This window comes from Ictidomys tridecemlineatus, chromosome 11 (genome assembly GCF_052094955.1).
Source record: "Ictidomys tridecemlineatus isolate mIctTri1 chromosome 11, mIctTri1.hap1, whole genome shotgun sequence".
Classification (NCBI taxonomy): Eukaryota; Metazoa; Chordata; class Mammalia; order Rodentia; family Sciuridae; genus Ictidomys; species Ictidomys tridecemlineatus.
The window spans coordinates 37,411,073-37,436,633 of record NC_135487.1 but is presented as its reverse complement, the minus strand read 5'-3'; the positions used below and the strand labels follow the sequence as shown (position 1 = coordinate 37,436,633).

The window sequence follows — 25,561 nt, the reverse complement described above, 5'->3', positions numbered from 1 at the left end:
CTGGCACTGGCAATGACAAACCAGAACACAGTATGCTCTCCCCTTTGCCACTCTGCCACCAGGTCTAATATGCTCTTCTCCAACCCCCGCTCAAGTCTCCCACCTCTATCCCTTGTACCTATTTCTGTTAGGGACATTCACCTCACAACTTCAAAACTCTCTAGCTTCCTGTCTTCCTTTGTAACTGGACTATGAGCTCCTTGAGGACAGAGGTTGTGTTTGATTCATTCACAATCCTAGAGACCAGTGCAGTGCCAGTACACAGCTAGTGCAGAACTCCTGGTTTGATGGTAACACAAATGAATGAATAGATGACTCTCCAGGCCCTTGCCTGTTTCCCATAGCCAAATCTGCTATCCCTGTTGTTCCCTAACTTCTCTGCTTTTATCTCTCCTTCTCAAGATCAGTTTAAAAATAAGAGCACTTCATCCTTTTAAAGCTTTGTTGCCCTTATTATTATTTCCCTCAACTACTTTTAAGCTGTTCCCAAAGACTGCATTTATAAGGAAGGGCCCCCCACCTTGTGGGTAAAGCTGCATTTAGAGCATCTGATTCTTCATTTCCATACTCCTTCCACTTCTGCTGTCCTTGGTTTTAGACCTAAACTCAGTTCATTTTCACTTTGGGTCAAATCTGGTTATTGTCTGCAGGACGCTCTCGAGGTTAAGAGTCCCACAGAACATTTCCACTTGTGAGAGTTTCTGCAAGTCACACAAGCCAAAGCCAAAGTCTGTGGGGACACTTGGATTTCACTGAAACAACTCTTAGACCTGGGATTGCCTGGAATGTTACTTCTTTTAAATAAATGAATAAATTATCATATAATTATTCTAGATCCATTCAGTTAAATTCATCCAAACATTTATTAAATCTGTTGAACAGCAATAGCTAAGAACACAGGTACTAGAAACTGACTGCCCATGAACAAATTCCTGTGTAGCTATGGACAAGTTACTTAATTACTCTGTCTCAAGTTTTCTGAAATGCAAAGTGACACATGTCGATAAGGTAATGTTGATAGGGTTCATAAGAATGTGGTAAAAAATGAGCATGTTATTATTATTAGATAACTGAGTACCATGACACTTGATCCCTCCCCTCTAGTAATTCAGTCTTGGGATGTTAGTAGACAAAAGTTTCAAAATGCCATGAGGCAAGTACTATAATTTGAACACCTTCTGCAATACCTCTTCCATGTTTTTGCATATGTGCTCACTGACATGTTTCTCTTACCACCATCTAACTAACCCTGAAATTTTGCAAAATTCCCTGGAGACTGTCTCACTAAACCCTCCAGCCTCAGGAACCTCTTCTTCTTCCTCTATCCTGGTACTCACCACTTTATACCTTCTGGTCTGATTGGGAGGAAGGCCTGAATTTTGGTTGACTTCTTGTTCCTAGCAAGCAGTACACCAAAAGAATTCAACCAGTACCCACTGAATGGATCAGTGATAAGAGGCATGTGCAGGATGCTAGGAGACTTTATAGGGACAGAACAGGGTCATAGGAAGAGACTTCCTTTTTTCCCAGCCCACCCAGGCTCCTGAGCATGCTAAGGAACACGTGGTTCTATATTTTAAAGTCCCTTTCTTAAGCCTTTTCTTTACTCTTCCTGCTCTATTTATTTTAGACTAACACATCAAGATCAAAACAAATGTGAACTAGTGGCCAATGGGGTCAAATAAATTCTGGGAGAATCACAATACTGAGACCCTACCAGCCACAAGAGGAAGAAAATATTTAGGGCTTCATTCAGAGTTCTGCACAAAAAGTATGTTGCCAAATGCTTGGAAAATTATTCCTTTCTTACATGTGTTTGATGGAGAGTTTTGTTTTTCAACTAGTTTTAAGTCTACACATTGCTAATTAAAACAAAGGAGATCTGGGACAAGAATAAACTATACTTTTCTCTCAAAAATTTAATCTAATTTTAAGGAATAGTATACACAATGGCAAGAGGAGATAAAAATATATAAAAGTTTGTGTGTGTAATCTAAAACTAATGCTTTCCAGTTGCTCACTCTGGAGCATAAAGTCACTTTATTTACAATTCCAGTTAGTAAGGAGTCCTTCCCTGAATATCTTTGACCTATGAAAATAATCAAATCATCCTTTCCTCTCACCCCACATTCAAAAGCAAATATTCTCACTTATTACAAGAAAGAATTGAACTCCAAGCCCTTACAAGATTTCAGACTCCAAAGCCTTTTTATCATGTGCTTTTCTTCAGAGATCCTCAGGCCTCTCAGGGCTGGTGACCCCCGAGGGATGGAGACAACACAGCTTTGTGATAGGGACTGGCTGTCTCAGTCTCTATCACACTGATTTGGAGCAAATCCAATCTTATTTTCCTTTGGCATCCACAAAATCCTTTCTGAGATCGTATATCCTCAGTTTTGAGATTATCTGCTCTCCTTTTTGAAAGCTATGGAATGGGAAGTAGGTTTCATATTTCAGTCTAAATCTTCTCTCCCTGTGAGCCCTGAAATAAATGACCAATATCTAAAATGCCCACTGTAGGTGGACTGAACTAGTTTTTAAATTCCTCCTTTATTAACTGCTTTCTGTGTACCAGAACGTGAACTCAGGCTCTTTACATAAACTGTTTAATAAATCATCTAAGCAAGTCTATGAGGAAGGTATTATTAAGCCCCATTTAGACAAGAAAATCGAGGCTGGGACCAGTTAGTGACTGCCAAGACCACACCAAAATAAGGAGGGAGAAGGAATAAAAATTAAATGAAAGGAATAAAATAAAACAAAAAAATCCAATTTCTTAGCCTCCAAAGCTGATACTCTTAATTAGTAGAATACTCCATAGAGATGTGGAGTCCTATGCTAATATCAATGACTATTACACCTTCAAGTTTCAGGTTCCCACACTGGAGCCATCAGGAACCATATAAGGCTTACCTGATGAGATATCCTGTCTTCAGCAGGATGACTGGCCAAATCCTCCTTCTGATTTTCTTAGGACATTTAACCCAGTTTACAGCCAAATATTACTGGGAGCCTGGCCTATTTATGAGTTCTCTATGATGGAATTTCTTGAGGCTCAGACATCTCAACACAGTTGTTCAATTGTCTGCTACATTCTAGGGATGAGCACCTCATGGCCAGTTCAGGTTGGCAGGCCTGCCACGCCACAAGTTGGCAGTTGGATACATAAAGCTATACCTTTCAGACGGACACTGACTATCCAGCTTATCAAACAGAAGCAAGACACTGCATGAGCTCTTGTGGCCTCACTGTGTCCAAAAACAAGTACGCACCAGTGTCACTCTGTAAGCCATTATTTCTTATTTTTTATAATAGCATTTCATTATGTGAAATTATAAAATTTCACATAGGTTTTCACATAGTGGGTAACATTTACTAGTAACTACTGCTCTACTTACTCTGTTGTCTGCCTTCTCTGACTAAAACAAAAGCTCCACAATTGCAGGGACTTGTCTAGTCAGTGCTGTTATCTCTAGCACCTAGGACAGTGTCTGGCAGAGCAGGCACTAAGCAAATATTTGAAAATGGGACACAAATTAATATTGTATGATAATAATAATGATAACCTTTATCAGTATATATTCCAAGTATTGTTTTCTTTTTAAAATATTTTCTCTTATGGTACTGGGGATTGAACCCAGGGGCACTGTACCATAGAGCTACATATTTTTTATTTTGAGACAGAGTCCTTCCAGGTTGCAGAGCCTGGCCTTGAACGTGAGATCTTCCTGCCTCTTTCTCTAGAATAATTGGGAAGTATGGGCAGAGTAACTGGGATTTAGACCAGGAAACTGAGACTTGGGTGAATTAGTGACTTTGCCAAGACCACACCACAATAAGTGTGGAAAGGAATAATAATCCTATCTTAGGCTCCAAAGCTGATATTTTAACGAACAGAACACTCTTATGGGCCATCATACCGGGCCAAGTACTGTTTTAAGTATTTAACATACATTGGCCCACTAAGTCCTCACATCAACCCTAGTATATAGACAAAGAAATTGAGGCACAGGGAGTAGAAGTGATTTTTCCAAGGCCTCAGCTGGTAATCCTGATAAACAGGATTTGAACTTAGGCAGTCCAGATCAAAAGTCCTTATTAATAACCACTAGTCATTAGTCCTTACCTTTTAAAGGATGAGTAATTCAAAACAGAATAGAGAACATGGGTTTTGGAATCAAACTAGGCTTTGAATTCAAGTCTGACATTTCCTAGCCAGGTGACCTTACACAACTTACTTAAGTTACGAATGTGGTGCTCATTCTTCAAAGTGGGGATAAAAATACTTGCTTTCAGAGTTGTTGTGAAATTTAATGAGATAATCTAAATTCTTTTTGAAAAGTCTGACATACACAATACAAAAGGTCATTATTATTGCGATGTATCATTGTTAACTGTGTGGTACAGAGAGCAAGTGACATAAAGGAGTCTAGAAGGAAGAATTACTGAGGAATTACAGGTGAGTCATGGTGATCAGGAAAAGTTTCATGTAAATAGACATTCTCAAGATCTTCAGCTCAAACTTGCACTACTGTGGCTGCTGAGCAACAGCAGTTTCAAAACTAGTCTTCATAACAAAAGGGGGCTTTTCATCCAAGATCCCACTCATAGACTAGAGTGGGATACTCATAGTATATTTCTGATAAAAACACATTATGAAAAACCTAACTGACATTCAACTACATCATTTGGGTAACAGTTGATAACTAAGCATGAACTAGGTGCCAGGCACAGATATAAACCAAGTCCTGATTATTGAGGTTCTGGTGAAATGAGACAAATCTGCAAATGATTATGCTATAGGAAAGCCAATGATGGAAGGACATTGGTAGAAGTGGTTCTAACCCAGAATTAGGAAAGCCTTACTGGATGAGATGGAAACCTGTTTGTCTTACGAAACCAGATGAGGTGAGATGAAGGATGTTGGAAACCAATGAGTCTCTCTGCACACAGCAGATGGAACAGCATGGTATAGTTCCACAGTGGAGCATGAACAGAAAGCAGAGAGCAGCAGGACAGGAGGCTGGAAAAGCAGAGCAGGGGCCAGGCCACAGATGTTCTCCTGGGCCTTGGGAAGGAAGCTAGACTTGGTCTTGAGCCACACACTAATTAAGAAGTCATTTCTTTCTTTCTTTAGTTGTCAATGGACTATTTATTTATTTATTTATTTACATATGGTGCTGAGAATTGAACCCAGTGCCTCACACATGCTAGGCAAGTGCTCTACCACTGAGCCACAACCCTAGCCCTTAAGAAGTCATTTCTGAGACCTCATCTGTATTGTGTTCCTGTAGCAAATATACTGTTTCCCTATGATATACCAACAAAACAGCATTGAGAGAGAAAGAATCTCTTATTTTTTTAGTCCCATTGCTGAATTTTCTTTAGGGTCCTATTTTCTTCCTGAATAGAATCACAGGCATTTTTAGCACTAGTATAGTTTATCACTACCTCATGATACTGTTCTCCTTTTGTGCTCTAAAGTCATTTAAAATTCAACTCTGTTCACTAATGTTTCCCTCCTTTCTCCAGCACAGTACCCTGAACAACTTTATAAATATTTGCTGAATTGGGCTGGATTCATCAAGTAACTATGGTATAAGGTAGCAATGTGCCAATAGACAAGGCTAGGACCCAGGGGTAGGAAGAAATAAAAAGATGACTGTCACAGCACTCTTGCCTAAATAAACATAAAACTCTGATGATACAAGTGAGACACATACATGACAATAATAGACATATTCCAAAGAAGGCTGTGGGGTGCTCCATTCCCTCTCTAGTGGCCTTTGCAGGTGGTGGGAGTCTAAATCCCACATCTCACAGCACTCTTATCAAACATTTCCCTGAGAGTAGAGGACTATGTGTCCTTTACTACTAAATTCTCAGAGACCACCCAATTCATAAGTATCTATCAAATGGATCTATTTAATCCTCACAACCTTGAGCAGTATTGAAACATTTTTCAAGTGTGTAAACTGAGGCTCAGAAAAGTAATGTGACTTGCTTGAGGTATATGTCTAATGTGTTGCTTAGTAAAAATAACAATAGCAGCAACCGTTATTATTATTGTTGTTTTTCTACATTCTAAGGAAGCCCACTCTTATTTATCATTCTCCAAATGTCTCTGCCATAGGATTCTCCTTTCATACTAAGATGGAAAATGTTCTCTCTGGCTGAATGAAACTTGAGGTTTACAATTTGAATTCTTGAGCTGTTGTTGGCTTTTCTCTGACGTTGTGGGAACTCCATAAAATACTGGGTAGTTTAGGACAGATGGATCTGCCCACATCGCAAGTAAGGACATCTACACAGCTAGGTGCAGTAAAAAATGCATAGCAATTTTTAGCACAAAGCTTCTCCATTTCCTTCCCAGTTCCTGGGTAAGAATTAACCCAACTTCCATGAATCTTCAATGCCTACTATGTGCCAGGTGCTTTTCTCAGTACTTCCAAAATAAAATACATGGTATGAAATGCTCTGCCCCTTTTCTATCTTCTGTTATTAAATCACAGTAAAATCCCAAGAGCAGCTGGTAAACCCTGAAGGGCAGAGACCAAATAGATGAATACAGTGCTAATGTATAGTAGGCATTTTAATATATTTTCATGGAATTGAAAAAATCTTTTAAAAATTGTTCTGGAATCAGACAGATGGGTTCAGATAAAATCCTGGTCTACCAATAACTGGCCACGTAACTTAAATTTATCTCTTAAAACCTCAGTTAGGGGCTATGCCTGTGGTTCAGTGGCACAGCACTTGCCTAGCATGCGTGAGACATTGGGATCGATCCTCAGCACCACATAAAAATAAATAAATAAAGTCATTCTGTCCACCTACAATTACAAAAAAATTAAAATAAAAATTAAAAAAACCTCAACTCAGCCATAGATTAGGAAAATTATCATCTACCTTTTAAGGTTGTTCTAAGGATTAAAAGGGATAATGTTTATAAATTTTTAAAGCCTGATCCATAGGAAGAGCTCAAAAAATGAAGTTAGCCATTTCTACTACTTGTTATTGTCATTATTACAATTACTTTGCAAGTTCACCTAGGTATTATGACTGAGGAAAATAAGGCTAGTTAATAAACATTTTGGTTAATATCTCCATCACATACCTTGCAGACAGATTCAGTTTTCAAAGATTTAGGATACAATGCTTCACATTAAGTCAAGAACAATCATAAGTTATCATTTCTTTAATAATCTTGAAGATATCAAAGATCTTCTGCAGCATACCTCTGAAAACATTTAACTGTAATTTCTCCTTTGGATAATACAGAGCTCACTATAACAGTGTTTCTCAAACTTTTCTAATCATGACCCAAACAAAGTAAAAAAAAAAAAAGAAATATATTAGACACACAAACTTTACAACTTCAGAACACAGGTAACTTACACAAAAGGTTCATTAAAAAATACTTACCCTTAGAAAGTACCATCTACTGATATTTTCTTTTTTACTTCATTCCACTCTATTATCCTATCCACTGTTTTAATTTTTTAATGCTATTCAAAACCCAGTAAAATAACTATAGGCAAAGCTAGAACCTAGTAATTTCAAATATTGTTACCCCTTCCAAGAGAATGGATCAAGGTTATCATTCAAGTGATCCTCCCATTAAGCCATGAATTATATTAATTCTATTTTATATACTAAAAGAGTGAAACTCAGAAAGGTTAGATGAGTTGGGTTAAAACAGACTCCCACAAGTTTATGATAGACTCTGAAGTCTTCTTATTCTATAGTTAAGGCTTTTTATAAAACAAACATAACCCCCACAAAAACCACATTATGATAATTCAGAACACATTTTTCAAATTCCTACTACATACCAGATACTGAAATAAGGGAATATTCGACGTGATCTAGCTCTCCAGGGCTAATAGACAACTAAGTAAGATCTAATTCAGGAAAATTAGGTGACTTGGTACATGCACTTGGAAGTCCATAGTGAGTACTTTTTGATATCAGAAGAAATAAGCTTATTTTCACTCCCCACCATCTTCTCTCTGGCCACACATTGTCTTACAAGGTAAGCACTGGTGAGAAAATACAGTATGCTCTCCTCAAACAGTATATTTCTTCACAGTAAAAAAGTCAATATTTTCCCCTCCTACTGCTTTCTGGGCATTGTAACCCTGATCTAATTCCATCTATGAGCACCAGTATTATAATATCACCGTGTCACTGGAAGGGTACTTTAATGCTCATTCCCTCTAAATAACCAATTACTAATTGGGCAGCATCTTCTGGGTGACTTTATTTCTGAGATATCATGACTTCATAAAGACAGTCTTGGCCCTGCAAAATAATCAGGAAACAACAGACCCGTGATCTAAAACATCCCATAGTCACCAATTCAAATTCAAAATCATGCAAAAATACCTGAATCTTTCTAATCTGTAACTTTTCCCTCTCTAGTTTATCTTGACACACCCCTGGCTGTGTTCACTTATGACTACTTATGACTCCTCAAGCAAGCTATGTAAGTTCCTGCCTCTATGCCTTGACTCATGTGGAATTCCCCTTTCTTCCAATTTTTCTTCCTATCTGAGCTCCAATCAACTGGCATTCCCTCCATGAAATCTTACCTACTTTCCTCAACAAGAACTTATATCTCCCTCTTCTGTGCATTGTACCACCCCTGCCCAGACACCATCCATGCTCTGCCTATCATTATCCTTTCCCACTATATTACAATGGGTAGTAAGTACTGAGACTTCCTATGAGGCAACAGACATAACAATATATATTCGATCTAGAAAGGTAATTACCTTTCTTTGTTTCTCCCAAGAAATGTAATTTTTGGCCAAGCTGGACATGTTCCAAACACTCTGGAGCGATGACTTCTGATATTGCTGAACTTGTAAACTTAGGCAAGTAGCTAAGCTTTATTTTCTACAAAAAAGGATTAATAGTACCTGTTCTAATTACATTAAAGAGATCAAACTGACACCATAGGGCAAAAATTATACAATGCCAAGTGAGTATGAGCGATGATCTCCTTGGTCACAGTTCTGTTCTAAGCAGAACTGTGTGGGAAATAGCTGAAGTTCTAGAATGCAGACTTGCTCCTCTGTTCTTGGAACACTGACAAAACCTGCTAGTACTGTTAAGATGACACCAATGGCAAGCTTGTGTCTCCAAATTTCACTCACTGGAGACCTAAGAGTTCTTACTATTGCTCTTCTAAGCTCAAAATCTTTTCTTCTTAAACTAGAAAAGTGACAAAAGAAAAAAACTGAGATTCAGGTATTGACTTACATATATAAATTTTCAATTTTTTAATAATACTAACACCTGTCCAACAAGAAGGGCCTATAAATAAAGGCATTCTGTCCACAAATATCCACCTGCCCCCATCCTGACCATTTGCCTATTCAAATCACTAATCCAATCATCTCGTTTTCATCCTTCATTAAGAGGTGTGAGATTTTCTAGGTTAAAGTATAAAGAAATATCTTCTATACCACCCGTTTCCAAATCAAACCCCCCCTCTTTGTTTTGGTACTGGGGACCAATTCTACAGCTCACACATGCTAGCCAAGCACTCTGACCATGGAGCTACATCCTGGGCCCCAGTGTCCCCCTCTTTAGAGCTATGTTTTTGCCCATACAAGCACATTCTGAAGATCAACCAAATTCTTCCAGAGCACTTGCAGGCCACATACAAATTATATACACACACTTGCAAAACGCTTGGAAGATTCTTGGTGAAGTCTTGAAATAGATTCATGAGGAAAGAGAAAAGTTCTGTGGTCTGTTTCACAGTAATGGATTTTTCTTTCTTTCTTTCTTTCTTTCTTTCTTTCTTTCTTTCTTTCTTTCTTTCTTTCTTTCTTTCTTTCTTTCTTTCTCTCTCTCTCTTCTTCTTTTTTATTTTTTTTAAAGAAAAGCATCAGGCCTACAAAATAGCTTTGGGTGGGGGGCAGATGAACTTATCCCTCTTGTCCTAGTTGTACGGATTAAATAAATGAAGTGACTCCCCTTTACATCCTTTCCATGATCACACAAAATAGAATTCAAAGTCTGTCACATTAAAAAGATGTTCTAAGATTGTGTTTGTAGTTAAGTCTTGAACTCCATCAGGAACTATTTGTATTTTTTTCATTCTCACTGGTAAGAGCAACAGGTCCCAATTTAGGACAACTTGTGAATTCATTTATTGTGCCTATTGACCCCTTCAGGCACAAAATTAGGTTTGTCCTAACACCTGTCCCTGACCCCATTTGCTACCCCTTCCCAAGTGTATGTAATCAATGATGTCAAAGCCCCTGTGGTGTTCCCCCCTTCCCCCCTTTCTCTGTCTCCTCAAATGGGAGGGTAATAAATTGAGGGCCAGCATTCTGCTCACATCTCGCACACCTCTTCACTCAATCTGATCACTTTTAGAGCTGTTTGCACTGCCAAAGCCATCCATCATCCTGCCTCACCAAGCAGAAGGAGGAAAACTGATGGCAAGTTAGAAAAATCTCATTAAGCCACTTTTTGCCTCAACCTCTTCACTGCTTCTTGAGAAATAGAACTTCAAAATTCAGCCCATTGGAAAAAGGGGCATAGAGAAAAAAGGCTGACATGGTAAAGGGCAAACATAGCTCTAAAGTCAGTTGGTTTCTGGGCAAAACTCAAGTAACCCACAAGTTACAATATACATTTTAGACAGCAAAGATTGGCCCTCATCAAGTATGCTCAAACCCCACTTTTGGAAGGGGGTACTGGAGCTTGAACCCAAAGCATTATGCATGCTAGGCAAGCATTCTGAGTGACACCCCTAGCCCTTTTTATTTAGAGACAGGGTCTTACTAAGTTGCCTAAGCAGGTAGGCACCACTGCACCTGGCATTGCAACTCATTTTTATTTCCTTTCTAGTTGATTTCTAAATTTCCTAACAGGCTCTTTCATGAAATTAAAAAATAGTACTGGTTAAAATTTTTTTATCTTCACCCTTTTTCTCTTTTGATGACTAAATCTCACGTTAATTCTAATTCCAAAGAGAGCATGGATGTACTCTGCCCTAAGAGTCACACAACTCCAGAGGATTGAGGGCTTGTTCATGTTAAACAAACAAACAAACAAACAAACAAAAAAACCACCATGTGTCAAACCCCTTGAATGCTGGTAGGAGGATGTAGACTGTGCTAGTGACACTTGTCAATTCCCAGGGGAGCATAGACCTCTTCTTTGGGGAGGGCCTTGGCCAAGAAACAGAAAGACTGACAGTCTGAAAGAGACTTAATGTTCCCTAACCACCTTCAATTTTCAGGTCCTACATATGACTTGTGCCTTCAAGTACTGTTTCTCATTTGATCCTCACAGAAACCCTGTGAATCAGGCATTATCGTCCCCATCTTAAATATGAGGAAATTAAGGCTCTGAAAGTTGAAGTACCTGATCTAAGATCACCAAATTATTAATTGGAAAAGTCAGGATTCACATCCACCAGACTCTGAAGTCCTTTGTACTTTTGGGTTCCTTTAGATAAAGAAAAATCTTTGCAGAGGCTTGCCTGTACAGGCACACGATGAAGTTCCTCCAAGGTTAGAGGGAGACTTGTTGTTCTGCAGCCTCTGAGCCAGCCTTGCCAACAAAGCACGGTAACAGAGGTATATAGTAGAAATGAAACTAATTTTCCTACATGTGGACAAGTGGATATGTTTTTAGCCCTATGTGCACATTGGCCCTCTGGGTCCTAATCACAATAAGCAGGTTGATTTCAAAACTGGAACCTTTCCTATTATAGAGGTGATTAAAATATAATCAAGCTAGAAAGTTATCCTCCCCCAAAGCCACCTAAAACAGAGCAACTCCAAAATAAAACCAATTTACATATTTTAGTCCAAATTAAAAAGTAAAAGCTAAGGATTCCCTTTTAATATACTGAATAATAAATGCACATTTATGTAAAGCTTCCTTTGGGGAACAGTTACTATGAGGACAACTTCCCCAATATTATTCATAAATATCACTTTTGTTTTGGTGTTACAGTAAGAATCTGGACTTCTAGTGGGAATTGTACTGTTTGTACCCAATGCACCAACAGAGATAATTAATGTTGAAGACATGTACAATATCCAAATTTTAGATGTGTGGTTGGCTGCATTACAAAAAGAAACATGAAAAAGGATGAATCAAATCTGGTTAAAATCACAAATTGCAGGGACTTAGTCGTTTACTCCATTTTAAGTGAGCATTTTCCTAATGAAAGTTTCATTAGTAAAGATTGCAAGTTCTCAGCCCTTCCACTACAGACTTTTAAATAGCTCTTTGAGCTAAAGTTTATCATTAGAGCTGTATTTACTACTGCTGCATCTTCAAAGGGGACATTTGAAAAAAAAAAAGTTCAACTCAGACTGTTATTTTTCATGTACAAATTAGAAAGCTAAACTTTAAAGCATTTAGATTTATGGCCTAGGAAAATAGGGATTACTTGAGAAGCCACAGTCAAGGCACACCAGGGGTCAGGGCTGTTTATAACTCACATGAATGTGCACGCACGCCTATGCACACATTTGCACACAAACGGTACACAGTATCTAGATGTGCATAATAAAGTAAACCTATGCTTTCTGCTCTCCTAGTAAACTTCCAGTTTGCACATGGGAGACCAAAGGGTCACTAGCTGTCCAACAACTCCAGGGTAATAGGAAAAGGTGTTCAAAGAAGCATTTCTGTGAAAAGCAAGGCATTAATATTTCTGTAAAACTAACAGGTTCCAGCCAAGTTTCATAGGCAACTAGCTGACTGAAAGTCAAGTTGCTTCCAACTGTCCAAACTACATCTTCCTTAGAGTGAACATCTGGATACATGGAATTGTACAGACAAAAATGTGCAAAATACCTGTGAATTCTTTCTTTGGGAATCACTCTTAGATTCGTACAAATACAAAAGGGAAAACATGCATGCATGTGAATGTTCTGACGAACCTTTTCTCATATTTTGACACAAGCCTCATTCTGTGTTGTCCAATCTTAAAACCCCTCACCTTAACTTTATCCACAAGTACAGGGAATTATCCTCTAATTATGTTTTTGGATCAGGGTCAAAAGAAAAAGAAACGGTGACCTTGAATTCTATGTTCCAAAGAAACACACCTAGTAAGTCCTCAACAAACAGCAACGAGAGTCAGTCACTACTATGAACACCATTGGCAAAACAACTTCAAGGACTAGTTGCTACAGGAGTATATAACAATCAAGGATGACTGCTTCATAGGAGTAGGAAAGGATTCGATGCCACAGAGTACAGAGGAAACCTCTGTGCTTTGGTGTGTTTTGCAGAATTCGCCATCTTGGCTGGAATCCTTTCTCTGCTTCCTCATATCCTGAAAAAAAACCTAAACTTCCTATGGAAAAGAGATTTGTTAATTACATATTTATAGGTTAAAATGAATAACTGAAAAATTGTACTCAAGTTTAAATGCTATTTTTCATACCAAGAGTTCAGGGGAAGTTATTTTCAGGAGAGGCCGATGACATATAATTTTTTTCCATTAAAGAAAAAAAATCCCATATGCTAGTTTTGCATTTTACTTTTGTGGCTAAAAATAAGGCTTTACAAAAACAACAAAAGCCAAAAATGCAAGCACAACAATTACACCAACCTTAATTCTTCAACATTTTTACTGCCTTCTCAACCAAAATTTATTTAAGGATTCCTTTACCGCTCTAAGCACTTCTTAATCATTGTAGACAGGTCTCCTTATTGAGGGGAATTATCTCTGTGTTAGTTACAACAAGGACCACCAATAATGAGCCTCCAAAATCCTAAGATGGCCTGGGTGAAGGCAGAATCTCGGGGCTGGGATGGAGAGGAAGAGACAGAAATAGAGAGAGAACCATCAGCCTATTAAGAGCACTGACATTGCATACACTATTTCTTAATGAATGTACAAGGAACAGCATAAATATTACCATTAAGCAGAGTGGATGTGAACATCCAAAACAAGCTAGCTGGCTGCCCGCTTTCTTATTTTTGTCCTTTTGTAACAATTTCATTTCCAAAGTGTTTGATTCCTAACACTGATGCTCCAAAGCTATTGTGAACACACTGCCTGAATACTTAATGAAGTAAACAACAAACAAAATGGCTCATCTCTGTGCCCCCAGCTAGCATCCCAAACTGGATATAATTAAAGGTGTGAACAAGCAAGCAAGGAAGTAATGAACCTGCAAAGTCAAGGTTCTCAGAAATTATAGGGCATCCCGCACTGCACCAGTTCAAATTTATCACTCATTATCTCCTCTATCAGAAAGGTGCAGATCCACATGTTGGTGCCCCTCTCCACTCTTGTCTTCCAGCTTTTTTCCCTTTTCACTGCTAGATAGCTAATTTAAGACAATTACTGCTGGTGACAATTCCCAGTCCTGCACCCTCCCCCCACAGGTCATTTTTTTCCTCCTTACAAAGCCACTGACCTATAAAAGCCCTCTTAACCCTTAAAATACACTAAGGTTTCAAAAATTCAAGGATAATCATTAAACACACACACATTTATAAAAACCAAAGCACAGGATGCTACACAACCACTTTTCCTCCTTATTTTTAACAGTGTAAGACTATGTTCAAATGCTTCCAAAGAATAACAACATTCCTCTTAAATACACATACACACAATTTAACTCAAACCCAACCCCTTAACTGAACGGGCAGCTTTTAGCTCACAGATATTGTTCGGGATCTGCACATTTATAGTTCTTCAAAAGCAGCTAAAGAAAGGTGTCTGGTTACTAATGGAAGTCTGTAGGATCTGCATATATATTTTTGGTTAAATATTTAAAATGTTGTATTTTTCTAATAAGAGAACTCTTGAAGTTCATGAAGGAAATAAGCTATTTATTATGGGAATCAGTCCAGTTGGGTTTTCTTTATATACTGTGCATCTATACAAGCATTTGGTAACACCAAATAAGGAAAACCTAAGACAGGTGGAGGAATTCAGCAACACACACACTGAGACACACACAGTCTCTCCCTCTCTTTTTCACACACATTCCCTTCCACACACCATCAAATAGATGGCGGAATGGATAGAAGGCAATAAAATGTTGACTTTACTTCTAAAAGGAGAATTGACCAATTCTGTACAACATGGCCGGTCAACTGGAAAATAGTAAACTAATAGTTTGATAATGTTACTGTCTCTTCTTACCCCCAAAACTCTCAATGACATTGGGAAAAAAAATACTGCATTGCAGCATTTGCCAGCGCATACTTATATATCTAGCATCCGCTGGCCAGCTCACCAAAAATGTACATATTAAATGTCCAGGCATATAAATTAAGTGCCTGGTGGCCACCGATCACTGGAACTGATGAAGAAATTTGTCAAGGCCAAAGTACTTCTGTCCATATATAATGACCTTTATCAACACCACCATTCCTTACTTGCGGTACACATAGATAATTTGTTTCTTCTTCTTCTTCTTTTTTTTTTTTAATTAAAATAAAGCATTAAGATGCTGGGGCTAAATGAAGCAGCACATCTCTTCATAGAAGAAATAGTGTTTTGTCTACACGTAGGAAGAGAATCCACCCACAATAAGGAGATAAGTGCAAAGGGAAGAAATCTAACCAAAGAAAAGGACTTGCCCTGAGGAAACCCTTTCATTGTTGGTAGTAACTCTAACTTGAGAAAAACACCTCCATTCACCCACAAATTCTTTTAGAGCTACTGCACACACACAAACACACAAAGCACCTCTAGATTTGAAATTTCAAATAGATTATCCCCAACAGAAATCCTAAATTTAAATTATCTGAAGTCGAACATGTCTTAAACCCTCTTCGCAAGACTGAGTTTGGAACCAAACTGCACACACGTAGTTCATTTTCTTTTTCTTTCTTTTTAAAAATATATTCTACTATTACTACCTCACAACAATCTGGCCTTCCTCTCACAATAAAACCTTTACATTCAAAGGACTGAGAAAGAGCTACAAGGATAAAAAAAAGTTTTAAGACTTTGCGCAAACCATTGAACAGAAGCAAGCTCATCGATATCTGGCCAGGAGGATGACTTGAATGAATAGTAGTTAGGAATGAATGGGACCAAGATCCAAATGAATGGTTAAGTTGTTTGTAGGTTATTTTTTTTTAATGAGATAAAATCACCTCATACACCAATTGTTCTCAAACTAAATTTTCAGCTACTTCCCTATCTATGCTCATTTGACTCTTTCAAAAATTTAAATATTAAATGATACAGTCATTATTTTGCTATGAGATATATAGGTGTTCTGCTTGTTAAAACTGTGATATAGTCAGGTGTTTTTTTTTTTTTTGCAGAAATATTTCCAGTCAGATGTTCACTCATTAATAAATGTACACTCAGCCTTGTGCTTCCATAAAGGCACACCTCCACAAGCAGGTTGTAGGCATTAATATTTTTTAAGACAAAGAAGCAAGAAAGGTCAGCAGCAGAACCACGTGTCTTTTTTTTTTTTTTTAACAAACCAAACCAAGATGATAGTTCTTATGGAAATTATTTTCTCCTAACAAAAAACTACTAGAAAATTCTCAGAAATTATAAAAAGGAAACTATACTAAAGATAATAAAAAAGTATCCTATTTTTAAATATGACATAGGTTTATGCATTCAAGATATGAGAACAAGTTCAAATGTAGAACCAAAAATATAAGTATATTTTTACCTCAAGAGTCAAAACAAAATATTAAAATTTACCAGGAAGACAAAACAAAAAGAAGCATCTGCAAGGAAAAAAGAATGGTGGGTGTGTGTGTGGAGATTTGCAATGAGGAGAGTGAGATTTAACAGTTCTCTTAGTAGCGCTGGTTATATTTCCTAACCTTGCAATGTATTTCAGTATTTTTTAATCTCTCATTTGGGGGATTAAAATTAGCTACCTGATTATGTGCCTATTTTTTCCCCCAAGAAGAAACTATAATAGATCTCTCTTTCAGTTATTTTTACACTATCTCCTATTTCTCTAAGTACTCTATCTTTCAGTCCTTCTGGTACCTACCATCATGGGGAAAAGACACTAGTAGTAAAGCACAGTAAGAGAGAGAGAAAAATCGAGGGATGCCTGTCACCCTGCTCACACATGGGTCCTAGATGTTCAGAGACACACACAGAAAAAAAAAATCCAGATTTTCACTCAGTTTCTGCCAAAACCAGATCCAGGACCAAATGCCAAATGGGAAACAGTGGCTGTGAGGGTGCAGCCCGATGGAGCCTGTAGCTGAAGGCATGGGGAGGGAAAGAATCAAAGGGCTAGAGAATAGCTCTTCAGTTATTAATTTTTAAAGTAATTTCTACTTGGGACATAAAAGGAGACATACAATGAACTCCTCAGAACTAGAGTATCAACATTTGATTCAGTAAAAATATCAGTATCACCTAACACAAAATCATTGCTTAGTGTAAATCTATTCTAATAATATTTTTTTTCTGATGAATATTTGCTGGAAATTTCTAAGAAATCATTTTCAGAAGCTATCAGCTGTGGGAGTTCACTATTATGCTTCCGTCAACTTCATTCAATATAATTTACATTTTTTTCAAATGGCCTCACAGGATTCCTTGCGATTTTTCGCACGTACAATTTCACAGCAGGGAAAAGGGGGGAATAAGAAAAAAAAAAAAAAAAGCAAGATTCCCTACCCTCCCTTCCCTTCCCCCTCTCCTCTCTGTTTTTTAAACAAATAAACAAAAAGAAAAACAGGAGAGACAGAACAGATGCTTAAAAATAGATTTCTAAAATCACTGTAAACCAGAGTTAGAAATGTAATTAACACCTATTTATAAAGAATAATTAAAGTTGGGCTGGCCACAAAGAACAGCAAAGATAATCGAGGTCCTGTCGCGCCCCCCCCCCTCCTTTTTTACACTGTTTGCAGTGTGTTCTCATGATAGCCACCTGCTCCCTACTCGGCTTCTCCTCTGTTCGTTTCCCCGGCAACCTTTCATTGGGTTTTCCTCCCAGCTATCGCTTTCAGTTGGGCTGCTCGGTCTAATCTTATTTGTTTTACACCCATCAAAACAAGCAGCCAGACAAAGGCAATCCTCTAAGAATGGGAAAAAGACCACAGCTTTGCTATAACGTCTTTGCAGAGCGAGAAGTCTTCCCCGGCTTCTCTAGTGAAAAATAAGTGAGATGGATATGAATTTACAGCCTCCCCCTATACCCAGCCCCGAAACCCCGAGAAAGCTATATTGCTGGTGAAAATTCAAAGTCAAAGTGGGCACTCGTGGCATCTCGTCGTGCCATTTTGTGCCATATCTTCAGGGTCAACATCGGGCGACAGGAGCGGCACTCAAGGAGTTTCCCTGCTTCTTTTTTCAGAAAAAAGATGGTGCTAAAAATAGATTTACTACTTGGGCAGAAAGGTTTTCCACTTCCCCATCCACATCCAAAAGTCCTGTTTCCCAATTGCATCTGCTGGTACTGAATCTTACCTCCTCCACCCCTCATTTCCAGCCTTCCCCATCACTCTTAGCCTGAGACTGAAAAAGAAATGTGCCTTTAACTTTAACAGTCATGTAATTCTGCTGAAGGCTCACAGAGGCGGTGGACACGCCAGCCAACAGTGACGGTGACATTGTGATTGTCAAAAAAGACACCAACCTTGCTTGGCTAAAATGTGTGTTTGATGGAAAAGGCAATGTGTGTGCCTTGTGTGCATGCAATGCCATTATACTTGGAGGTGAATTCTGGTTTTCAGAAAAAAGAAATACTAATAAACACACACATACACACACACACACACACACACAAGCGATCAGCAGAGTGATTTACGATGCACAGTCCACCATCCTTACACACACACACACACACACACACACACGACTGAAACCTACAAGCTTCCTTCCTCTTTTCACTTACCATCTTCAAGCCATTCCACTCCATCTGTGATCAGAAGAAGATGGACCCTCACACAGTGTGTCAAAAGCGGAAAGGAACGTTATGTAAAAGCTGACATTCCTTCTTACAGAGCTGCTGCCCAGAGAAGGAAGCAACAACTCAACACGCCAGGCACCGCTACACATACAAGCCGCCTCCTCTTTTTTATGAGGTCATGACAGGAAACTCTTTGAAATACAAGATGCAGCATTTACTGAAGCCCAAATAAATCACTCTCTTTGCCGTTTTGACTGCGCAGTCCCCCAAACACAACTGCCCATCTCAACGTTCAGCATCCTGGAGCTGCCTCTCGAGGTTTAAATCTCCAGCACAGAAATGGAGAGATCCTAACCCTGCTGCATCCACCCCCCAGCCCCACAAAACCCAGGCATGTAGACAAACCCCTTCTCCCTTACAAAAAAGAAAACCTTTCTTTTGCCATGATGATCTCAAGTAACATAATCTCTTTCAACAAACCAGCAATTATTTCATCCCACCCTCCACCCTCCGCTTTTATGTTGAAGGGAAAACTGACAACGACCTGTTAAAAATGACAATCTATCTCCCCACTGCTTTTCAATAAAAGGACCTACCCGCACTCTACACAAAAGATATAGTAAATGTAGGAACCACACAGCAGCAGAGAACTAAACTCTTGTGCAAGCATAAGACTGGTCAAGGTGTAGATGCTTGTCTTCCATCCAGCAACACAAACAACAGATTATAAATCTAGTCATACCTACCATAACCATTCTTATTGGCAAATATTGGGTCGCGCAGAGCTTCGACTCTTCTCTTAAAATTTGCAAAGGTTTCAGAATATATTTTTTAAATGATTACTATTGTTATATATATTTAAAGATCCACAAAACACAGTGCGGATGATTATAAAGTAAATCAATTATTTTTTTTTGGGGGGGGGGTAGTGGGGGTGGGAGAAAAAGAAAAAAAAAGAAAGAAAAGGAGCAGTGAGCTGAAACCCCCGATTCTAGGATGTAGATAAGAACAACTGAACAGAGCCTTGCTGAAATTGGCTCGAAGCTTCCCCTTTTTACATCCATTTATGGGACCATCTGTCAGCCAAAGCTAGAATCTGATTGGCTGGGGAAACGAAGGGAGGCGTTGCAACATCAGGTGCTATTTAAATTAGCTACTGCCAGATTGACGATGTTAATGATTTGGTGACCTCTACAACAACAGAGACCAGATTTCTGAACTGCTTCTTGTGTCTAGTAATTAAGGCCCGGCGGAAGCAACAACAGCCATACTTGTATTTTTACCTTTTCCCTCCTCCCAGCTCAAAAGTACTGTAACAACTGCAGGTCACTGGAGGCTTGCAAACCTTAACAGTGGGAGTGTCCTTCCTTTCCCCTGTCCTGAGGGATGCACGATCCCATCTCTCTGATGGAGGGCTTTTCTAGTGTAGAATATTTTCAACCACCTTATCTTTCTCGACAGTTGCTTTCTAGTGAAATGCATATTTAATGATCTGCCTCTAGGCTTAAAGATACAACAAAAGCACTTTAATGTGCTTACACTTTTACATTTTAACTTTATTATTTCCCAATATTGCTGATGTTTACTAAGTAATGCTTTTTCTGCAGCTAACATGGTCAATATTTCAAAAGCATGCAAGTTTGGGATTATGCTTGCTCTGTGAACTAGGTTGAAACAAGTTTGCCTCTTGGAAAAAAACAGTCCCTGATAAACAAAAAAGAAAAAAAAATCTGGAGGCAGGAGGGGGACTGCTGTCAGCCTCTACCTTTCTGCCTTCTGTCTGAGCTTTTCAAAACAGAGAATGATGAATGATTTATTTAAATGAATTTATTTCTCAACCTGGGCATGATCTGAATTTTTAAAAATCGACCAAAACACATCCCCCCTTTGCTTTCCACCGCTATAAAAGTAAAACATTCTTCTGAAATAAAAAACCTTATTTCATTACCTGAGCAGAGTGCTCATCTTGCTTAACTGAACAAGTGATTTTGCTTCTCTCCTTCAAAGGATGTCCTTTTCCTTTGGCCTCTTAAAAGATTTGCAAAGAGAGATTTAGCAAATGTGTGGTGCTATACCCAGTTTGTCTTCCTGTTCTATATTTTGTAACCTCTCTGCTATCCAGCTTTCAATAATATATATATTTTGGTTCTGCTTTGGGTTTTTAAAGTAGCTTACCTGGAAAATTTATGCCTCATACCTATGCAAAACACTATCATCACTATTTGTTTAATTTTTAATTTAATTAATTTATTCCTCAATAAATATACAGAGATAATAAACATGACCAAAGGAAAAAAAACTCAATCTTTTTCTTTGACTGAGTTGACAGTGACACAGTACTGGAGAGACTAGAAATACATGCTGAAAAATATGCTATATTTCCAGGATTCAAAGTCCAAGAATGAATGGGTTTGTGAAAAATTGTTAGAAAAGAAAATAACCTTTACATTTTTAAAGATTGAAACTATTCTCTTGGGGATAGTATTTCATGAGCACACACACACATAAATGTACATATACATAAACACACTTCAAAAAACACAGATACACCATAAAATAATATGTGTTAGGTACACTACATGAACTATTAGACTTGAATATAAATAAGTTCAACTATTAGAAATGAAGTACATGAAATAGAAAAGTAGAAGTGATAAAACTATAATCCCTTCAAGTGGAACAACACTGAATTAAGTAAACTTTTAAAATAATTTCTTTAGCAAATGTGTAAAGTCCTATAAGTCATAACAGTACTGTGGTATCTGAACTGTTAACTAAGGATGAATTTGCAAGTTAAGTGTTGAAAATGGCTCAACATAGGTACACAGGGTAGGTATATATGCCCGAATCAAGAATAGAAACTCGAGTGTGATCTCATCAACATCAAAATATTGTGAAAAGCAAATATTAACACAGTGCTGACAAACACAAATAAAAACAACTCTCTTGAAACAAAATATTTACTTGGTATTTTCGGTGCAGGTTATAAAAGATGGAATTTTTAAAAACCCTTTTCTCCCATCCACACTAACCTCAGCACACTTAGTGAACCATAAATTAACATCAGGTATATCAAAAGATATTCTGGCTATTTTTCCAAGATAATAACTGTATATTACAGTATAAATAATTAGCTGGTTTGCTTAGGCTAAAAAAAAAAATCCACGCACTTTGTATATTGATCACTTCTCCAAAAACCTCCACTCTAAAGTCTTTCAACGGAATCCTCCAACAAATGCACAAATGTCCTCAGAGGCCTTTTCTCTAAAGACAAAGGCAGAATCCTATTGTTGGGAAAAGTCAACCTTATTATCGCATTTCCAATAGTACCATTCATCTTTCAGAGTGAGGGGCTGACCGCTACATCAGTGGTGTGACATTTGTAAAGCAACAGATTCTCAATATATTATCTCAAGAATCAGGCAGGCGAGTCTCCCAGTCATGCATGATTTTTTTTTTTTTCCTGCCACAATCCACCACCACAGAAAGAAACTTGTCTCACTCAAGCAGCTCAGGCAACCTAAAAATGATATCTCAGAGCTGTGGGGCTGCCGGCGCCGCTGTATCCCTCTTACCATAAATGAGCAGTTTCTTGACTCATTAATAACAATTTCCCTTAAAAGAAGTAATCTCATATCAGTCAGCCCCTCGCCACCATGCACACATCCCAAAGGTTGCAGATATCTCAGCATCAGTCGCCGGCAGCCAGCTTTCCCACACAGAGTCCAGATGGACTGTACCAGAAGCCAATTCAGCGTTAATAACTACCTACTCCGCGCAGTGGAGAAGCCTTACGTGGCACAATGGGCAAGGAAACAGCAGCCGGCTGAAACTGCAAATAAAAAAAAAAGACAACCAAATTCTCCAAAAGCACTGAAAGGAAGAAACAGAAATGGAAGCGTGAATTGTATTTCCTTGACTTCCAGGAGAGGAAAGGAAAAAAAAAAATCCTTTATAAACATAGGGGGAAAAATGAAGCAAGGGGGGGAAAAACAGATGCTGCCCAGAAAAAAGTGACAAAATATTACCTCATTATTTAACAAAGCAGCATTAAGCGTCCTGCTGATTTCAAACATCTTGCCACAGATTTTGTTTTAAGAGAAACAGATAGAATCCTTTGCAAAGCACTCCGTCTGCAAAGGGTTCTTCAATTTTCTTGCGCGCCACGGAACAGTCAATATATTATTTCCCTAGAGTTCGCACATTAAAACCTCTAGTCAGTGAGCTGAATTTTCCCCTTATCTCACACACAGTAGACTCCTGTTATATGTACTGCTCTCTTTGCAAGAGCAGCCTGCCCCAAACATGGCTGGTGTTTAAACTACTCTTTAAAGTAACAGTTCACTATATAACCACCAGGTGGGTAGAGTGCACAGATTCAAATGAACCATCTTAAAAGACAGTGTTTTTTTTTTCCCTCCCCTTGGAATAGCTTTTGGGTATAGGATGTGACAAGAGAAACGCCAGCATCCTAACAGGCAAGATTGTCTCTTGCTGTATCTTGTCTAAATAAATAAATAAAATTCCGGCTCCCGACTTAAAGCAGGGAAACAAAACAAAACACCACCAACCAATGCTAATAAGAATTGTGAAGAATGAAACACAAACTAGCTTTGTTTCATCAGCAAAGGATGATCAAGGAAAAATACAGTTAAGTGCAGAGCAAGGGAGAAAACCAAAAACTCCATGAAAATATTTTCCTTTAGCAAAATGAGAAAAATATTCACACAATGAAAACCTGATTCAAAAGTGTACATGAGGATGAGACACACATAAGATGGAGGCAAGAGTTTAAGGTGCAACTTTTTTTTTTTCTGAGTAAAACTTTAGATTGATTTAATATGGTTCCTTATAAGAGGAAATAACAAAAACTTAAAACTAAAGACATTGAAAAAAGAAAAACCAAAAAAATTGTAAGCATCTCTTTTTAAAACACAATTATTTGAATAGTTATAAACAAGCATGAGAAGAAAACAATCATATATCTCCTCTACCCAGGGCTGTTCTTTCCCCTTAAGATCTGCCTTGAAGTGGAACATTTCTGTTGTTCACTATTTTGGATGTGTAGTTAACTTGGCATTTTCTTTGTACCACTTTATTTCAATTAATCTGTTCCTTTGCCAGGAATGAAGATTTTTGTCCCAAATTGAAAACTCCAAGTGATAGAGGAGGTATGTTAAAAGGATATAGAACCACCTGAACAAAAATAAATGTCATTACTTGAATTGTTATATGGCTTGATCTTAAGGGGAATCTTATTATTTATTAAAGCATGCATATACTTTTCTATGCTCCCACGTGTCTAAAACAGAAACCAACAGACATGGATACCTGGGATTTTGCTTTCCTGGCTGGACAAAATCAAAGCTCTGGGACTTCCACATCCTCTTGCAAACACAGATGTTGACACTGGTATTTTTCTGGCCCATCTAGGCAACATTTAGCCAGAGTGACTGTCTCCTTCATCTTTAAATCAAGTCTGCATTACTTAATATCATTTAACCTCCTCGCATATATTAAGTTTCAAGTGACAATTTTTAACTGGGGAGTGAGAAGGAGGAGTTGCTCTCATCAAATTCTGGTTGTATGAAATAAGCTAATTTGTACACTCACCATATGTCTTAAACACTAATTAAAAAAATGTCACTTTCTTCAAACATTAAAATGTAATCAGCCTAGTAAATAAAATATTCTCGTGTTTTCTTGCCTTAGTGATAATTTAAAGGGTGTTTATCTCAAGGTAACCTCTCTATCTTGATTACCAAGTAAAACTTCTGATTTGAAAGGGAGGACAGAGATACTGGGGACTGAGGGAAATGAAAAGAGAAAACCACTACTGTATGTAGCTGCACAAAGGAAAATAAGATGAAGGGGGTTTTTAAGGACCCATAGTCTTGTTACCCTAAGGCAAATCCAGCCAATCAATACCACCCATTGACGGTCTACCATCTGCCATGCTACCCAGTGATGTGGCTAAACAGACCTGCTCCATATGATTGTAGCCGGCTCATTTTCAGTCGATTAGGGCAGTTCCAGAGCATTCACGTGCAACAGCACAAAACTCCAAGTCAGGCTGAGCCTCTCTCCTCACACCAGTCCTTCCGAGCACAGCTGCAGACCTTTTCCTCCTGTTCCGGCTGTCTGGATTACCTCTACTTGCCCCTCAATTGAATTAGCAAAATGCAGTGGGAAGGTAGAGTGAACAGACACACACACACACACACACACACACACACACACACACACATACATAGAAAATTGCTGGTCCTTCTTCACTGTCATGTGGAAATCGGGAATTCCATGTGCTCTGCCCTAATATGATTATGGCACACCATTCAAATAGCGTCATCAGTGACTATGATTTGACATTTTCCTATGATTCAATTTCTTTTTATCCTCTCCCTCCTCCCTTGAAAAATAAACTTAAACTGCTGATATTTCTTTCCTTGGAGAAAACACAATCATCTGCCTAGACAATGGTATATGATATTTAAAGGCTTTTGATAAAATTTAAAGCTTAATTTTCCTTTGTTGAATTGTGGTGCTGGTTATTGTTCTTCCCCCCATCCCTCCATAAAAACATTAAATCAATTCTATAGAAAAATGCAAACATATCATAGAGTCAAGAAAGATACACCAGACTAACATGAAGGAGTTTACCAGAAGGATCAGAAATTCACTGTTGAATGTGCTCTTAG

The 25,561-nt window shown here is 38.2% G+C and overlaps 1 protein-coding gene across 10 annotated transcripts in view; it reads right to left on the bottom strand.

The window, feature by feature from the left end:
- Nucleotides 1-25,561, bottom strand: part of Elavl4 (ELAV like RNA binding protein 4) — a 136,714-nt gene that overhangs the window by 63,141 nt on the left and 48,012 nt on the right. Inside the window, exon 1 of one of the 10 annotated variants that reach the window (XM_040288647.2) lies at nucleotides 24,847-24,995. The exons of 1 other annotated variant lie outside the window; for it this stretch is intronic. In XM_040288647.2, the coding sequence (XP_040144581.1) occupies nucleotides 24,847-24,855 (9 nt within the window). In that variant the 5' untranslated portion in view covers nucleotides 24,856-24,995. Of the gene's footprint in view, nucleotides 1-18,848; nucleotides 19,197-19,609; nucleotides 19,875-22,438; nucleotides 22,575-22,891; nucleotides 23,123-24,846; nucleotides 24,996-25,561 lie in introns of those variants that run through there. 8 more of the 10 variants (XM_021726850.3, XM_040288642.2, XM_040288646.2 and 5 more) reach the window with 8 other exon arrangements.